The sequence below is a fragment of the Centroberyx affinis genome, unplaced genomic scaffold, assembly GCF_046629955.1.
Source record: "Centroberyx affinis isolate AG114_WGS23_722 - 3 ecotype Tasmania unplaced genomic scaffold, CSIRO-AGI_Caff_v1 ptg000406l_1, whole genome shotgun sequence".
NCBI classification, from domain to species: domain Eukaryota; kingdom Metazoa; phylum Chordata; class Actinopteri; order Beryciformes; family Berycidae; genus Centroberyx; species Centroberyx affinis.
Window position 1 is genome coordinate 56,298 of NW_027279073.1, and position 5,458 is coordinate 61,755.

Consider the following 5,458-nt stretch of genomic DNA (forward strand, 5'->3'; position numbering starts at 1 on the left):
ATCTGATTGATAAACAGGCCAAGACGAAACAAATAACTTCCCCAATATCTCATGTTTGTGAATGCGTGAAAGTGTGTGCCATTGGGGGTTCTGTCAATATGTTTTACGTTTAATAAAATATACCAATTAAAATTATAACAATCATATATATAAACATCTTTTGTTTTTTGTGTTTTTCTCTCTAAATAAAAAAAACAAACGGACATTTGAAACAGTGTACACATCATCGTTGCCTCTGCCACTCTCATCCTTCAGTAAAGTCTCTGACCCCTAACTCTAGATCAGCCAACCCTCGGTAAATCCACTATGAAGGCTCCAGGTGAATCCCACAGAGCCTGGTCTGAGTGCAGCGCACCTTCAGCAGGCATGGACCAGTGAGGAAGGCCCCAGGTTGAAAAGAGAAAGAGCGGAATGCAGTGGAAGGCCGCGGGGCTTCGGAGGGCCACGTCAGAGATCTGGGTCTACTAAGAGCACTGTTCCCCCCGCTAAGCTCGCCCTCCTACGTCCCTACAGATGCTCTCTCATCTCGCCACCCAAACCCCCTCGGTCCGGGGAACCCCTCCCGCCCCCTAGCCTGGCCTCATCGGACCGCCTTGTGCTTTCCCCCACAGCAGCCACACCTCTCCCCACACCGCAGGCAGGCGCGCAAAGGCAGGTAGCAGCACATGCAGGGCACGAAGAGCGACAGGGCCAGGAGGGCCAACCAGCGGGCGCAGCACAGGGGGTGCGGGTGGCCCCCCAGCGAGTCCTCACACGAGCAAGGCTCCCAGAACTCCCCCTCAGAGTCCGACATGCAGTGGTACAGCAGACTCTCTGCGCACCACACACAGGTCCACTGGCGCAGGCAGTGCAGGGCCGGGTCCGGGGCGTCTCTGCAGCGGCCCCGCCCGTTCTCCGAAGCGCTGAAAACGGAGCGGCAGTACACACAGCGGGACGAGCACGACGACGAGCCCTGAGGACACGGGCTGTCGTCGTCGGGGGAGATCGCCCCCGGGTCGCTGCCGCCGCTGGCCCCTCCCCCTCTCTTACGAGTCCGCGATCGGGGCGTGGCCAGCGAGGTGTGGATGCAGCAGGGAGAGGGCGAGCCTTTGCCCGTCTCCTGGGGCGAGCCGGCGCCTGAGGACACGCCCGACACGGCGTTGGGCATGGACATGCAGGTGGGCGAGGACGAGGACAGACGCTGGGAGGCTTTACTATCCAGGCTCACCGTCACTTCGCAGCCCGCCGTCCCCACCCCCGCCAGCTCCTTCTCAAAGCGAACCACGCACAGCTCCGACTTGTCCTGGAGACTCCCTCCGCCGCCCACCACCACACCCCCAGTCAGACCCCCGACCATAGTCCTGGTGGCCCCCGCCCGCCGGTAGTCCTCGTAACCTCGGGAGCCCCACAGGTCCTTGCAAGGGTCCAGGCTGCGCAGGTCTCCCTCCTCCAGCAGAGAAATGGTGGGTGAGAGCGGGGACAGAGGAGACGAGGCGGGGGGGCCCACGGGAGGAGTAGGTGGAGCGGGAGGAGGGGGCGGGGGAGCCGGGGGATTCAACACGGCCGTCACTTGGTGCTGTCCCGGCCTGGCGTGGATCTGCAGAGAGGGAACAGGATTAAAGAGAGTCGGTCAGTAAGAGTGTGTATTATAACAGCGGTTCCAAAAACTTTTTCATCTCAAGGACACCCCAACTAAATGCGCAAAAGACGACTGACCCCCATTTGATAAGATTTTGTCCTAAAGAATGCCATCTGCAAATATTTTTGCTGTTAGACAGAATTACATAAATGTCTATATACTGTAGGTGGGGAGTTAAAAGTGAAGACAGTGAAACAATCGACAAAATAGTCGCACTTATACATTCTCTCATTGCGCTGAACAGTTAGAAACTGTTTAACTGAATAGTTTGCACCATTAGAAGAGCAAAGCCAGACAAATGCATGCATGTTCTCAAAACTGAGTACAGAATGCCATATATTTACTAATAAATCAACTACAAATGCTTAATGGAACCACATTGCGTCCTTTTCTTTGAGCATCTTGTCACTCCATCTCTATCACTGTGAAACACCTGGATGTTTCAGGAGCATGAAGGTGTTGAGCTACCTGAGCGGGTGTCTGAGTGGTGACAGCGTGGCCGGACGCGAAAGCAAACTCTTCGGGCCGCACAAAGCAGGTGGCGGACGACTCGCTCGTCACAATGGTGATGGGTTTGGGAAGCATCTCCTTCCTGCTGTTGGATGACGACTCGCTTCCTGTATGGGACTGGCAGAGGCTACATGTCATCACCTGTGCCTGCACTGGGCCCAGCAGCGGGGCAGACAAGCCCTTTCAGAGAATTCAAAACGTTCAAACGGCAAAAGATACTCACAGCTTGGCCGTCATCCTCGGTGTCTCCCTCTTCTGGTGTGGAGGAGGAGGGCGAGTCGGAGCCTTGGTGACATGAAAAGAGAAGGGTTTAGGCTTCCTGGATATGTTCTGAAGCCACGCTGAAGCTGATCCAAACACAACCACTGAAATCAACTTTCACATAGATCATTCAAACGTGGCCCGTGTGGCTCTACCTCTGTCCAGCTTGTCTATGACAGTCTGCAGCCCTTTCTCGAAGGAGATGGCGTCGGCGGGACTCTGGAACGTGAGGCCGAACTTGCGATCCTCCACTCGCCAGTGATGGAAGATGGGGTTCACCTTGTTATACACCAGCCCCCTCTGCACTGCGCACTCCAACACCGGCTGAAGGCACAGAAAAGGGAACCCGGGGAACGGAGGGGGGATTACTTTACCAAACCAACCAAACGCCCGCTCCTCAAATCATGCCCAACGCAACATGAATCTATACAGTCAGGTTTCTGCAGGTGGCGTTGAGGAGCAACGTGGCACCAGAGATCAGCCGTAACACACACGCACACACTCACTGCTCGATCTCGCAGCCGCTCTCCACGTATGATGTACTCTCTCCGCCCCCTGCCTTCGTGACTCCGCCCCTTACATATGACCACGTGACTGAGGCCGCCACCTCCAAGGGGCACCCAACCGCCACTGGAGTCATCACGTGTCATCACCACTGCACGAACACGCACACTGTCAGGGAGACCAAGAGAGCGAGCCGAGGCCCGGGCTGATTAAACAATGCCATGATAAACACTGGCATACACTGGCACACATACACACACACACACACACACACACACGCGCTCCAATACACACGCACGCACATATATACATACATGCGCACACGTACACAGGCACACACCCACAGATACACGCTAAAAACGCACACACACACACTGACACACACATGCACGCAACAGTGAAAAAAGCAAGAGGAGCCTAAATCATCCTCCATAATACAAATGCACAGCAAATTTCAGTGTGAGGCAAGTGTGTTAAGCTCTCTGAAGCTCTGTTGAACTAAGATAACATGATGAAATTCACACAAAGAAGACAGAATTGACAGCTATATGATTACTGATGTTGCAACACTATGACAGCTCTGAGGCATATACAGCCAGACATAACAGTCAGGGCAGTTTTTATGATCCGTGGTCACGTGATCGAGGTAAATCTAATTTTAATTAGCATGTGATGACTGTAAAAAAAAAAAGAACAAATAACAAAACGTTTGGACAGACCTGCTAAACAACCAAATGACACATTATTTCAAATATTCTACTACAGAGCATAACTGGGGATTAAGACTGTGATGTTCAGCGTGCGAGTATCTATGCGAAATGTGCTCAGAATAAAGGAACTATTGTGCAAATGGATAGAGAGAAAGCCAGTGGTGAGGAGGAGAGAAATGACCGAATGGGAGGAGGGAGGAAGAATGAGTGTTTCCCAGATAGATGTATCAATGAACGCACCCATTCGCCATCCGAGGCCCCGGCATTCTTGCAAAAATAAGCTCTTCCTATGCCAATCGGCTGAATAATTCAACACCGCAGCTCGACATGTGCATTTAATGCATGCACAACCGCGTCATTTTTTCAAATCACACTGAATTTTAATTGTTGCAATTATTTTCCAGACGCTCCTTTTCTCCATTCCGCCCCTGCTGCACGCACTCATTAACACACCCCGATATTATGTTATATTTTTATGAATGGGATAGAGGCAAACCGGATCGGAAAGGGCAAGTTTATGTTATATTTCACGGGGAATTTAATAAATACAATACGATCGCGTGTGAAAAAGGGAGAAGAAGAAAAAAAAAAAACGAGTGGGTGAGAGGATGGAGAGGAAACGAGAGATGGGGGGAGGGGGCCGATGAGAAAAGGGAAGGAGGAGAGGAGGGGTGAGGATGAGGGAGAGCGAGAGAGAAAAAATCACATTTCATTCATAAAGTTTGGCTTTAAAAATCATAATGAAACCCCGAGACACGTTGATAAAAATCACAACGCCTCCATCCCTCCCTCGTTTTATTGTAGCCATGTCTTGAATGACGCGATGCTGGCCCCAAACTCGCCATATTTCGTCTTTTTTCCCATATATTTTACACATTGACTGATTTATTCAATGCTTAAGAACTCCACACCACTTCGTGACTATTTTTTTTTTTTACCAATCGCAAACCACGCATTTAGTTTTGAATGGCATCATAGCTTTTTGTGTGTAGCTTCTTTAATACGGTTTCTTTTTTTTTCTTTTTTTTTGTGGATTGTGTGCCCATCGTTTTATAGCACAGTTCCCCCCCATGTAGGTGACTTAACATATTTATCACACACTGGCATGGATGTATCGGCAATGGGGTGTATACTGTTGATTCAAGACTACGTAATGGTGTTTTTATTCTCAGCAGCCTGCTAAATTGTAGTGCACCAATTGTGATAATAGTGCATGATGCTGGATTGGTGTAACACTGACGGCGGTGGCGTTCTCTCTATCCGTTTCGGCGAGATGGCTGAATATATACAATGTTAAAAAATGAAAATGTAAGGACTTACTCGCCCTCCATGGCTCGGTGTTGCCCGCCGCTTGCAGCAGCCCACCCCGGGGTCTCCTCTCTCTCTCTCTCTCTTTTTATCCTCCTTTCAGGAAACACTCACAGGCTCACTCTCATTCTCTCTCTATCTGCTCTCATTTTCCTAATCTTTCTCTCTCTCTCTCTCTCTCTCCCTCTCTCTCTCTCTCTCTCTCTCTCTCTCTCTCCCTCTCTCTCTCTCTCCCTCTCTCTCGCGCTCTCTCTCCACCTTGATGTCGTTTCGGTGTATCAGGATAGGCTTGAGGTTGCAGCAGCCATTTTCCGCTGGCAGCATCCTCCCTCTCTCTTCCTCCCTCCCTCCCTCTCTCTCTCTCTCTCTCCCTCTCTCTCTCTCCAAATCACTCCCTCCCTTATTCCCCTTCTCACTCTACCTGCCCTGCCAACACATCCGCACTAATCATTGACAGCATCATGTGCTTTAGGTATAGGCTCTTATATTGTCAGCGTAATCATGGGTGATTTCAAATTATTAAATGAAGTACTGGCCTTTACTGATG

General features: G+C 50.7%; 1 protein-coding gene across 2 annotated transcripts; it reads right to left on the reverse strand.

Moving 5' to 3' along the window:
- Positions 1-580: 580 nt before the first annotated feature.
- On the reverse strand, positions 581-5,235 carry spred3 (sprouty related EVH1 domain containing 3). 2 transcript variants are annotated; one of them, XM_071516497.1, is made up of 6 exons: positions 5,117-5,235; positions 2,896-3,061; positions 2,545-2,713; positions 2,352-2,413; positions 2,087-2,245; positions 581-1,576 (listed from the first exon to the last, which is right to left on the reverse strand). In XM_071516497.1, exons 1-6 carry the CDS (start codon positions 5,233-5,235, stop codon positions 581-583), a joined length of 1,671 nt encoding a protein of 556 aa, XP_071372598.1. The 2 variants fall into 2 exon arrangements, with proteins under 2 accessions (XP_071372598.1, XP_071372599.1); XM_071516498.1 differs by lacking the exon at positions 5,117-5,235 and adding an exon at positions 4,924-5,039.
- Positions 5,236-5,458: the final 223 nt, after the last annotated feature.

Bases quoted from the DNA above. Each gene is read 5' to 3' on its own strand.
- spred3 (XM_071516497.1), bottom strand. From the start codon at position 5,235: ATGCTGCCAGCGGAAAATGGCTGCTGCAACCTCAAGCCTATCCTGATA. The intron at 2,714-2,895 runs GTGAGTGTGTGC...CTGTGCCTTCAG, and splicing joins AGCGGCTGCGAGATCGAGCA to CCGGTGTTGGAGTGCGCAGT. The intron at 2,414-2,544 runs GTAGAGCCACAC...CATGTCACCAAG, and splicing joins CATAGACAAGCTGGACAGAG to GCTCCGACTCGCCCTCCTCC.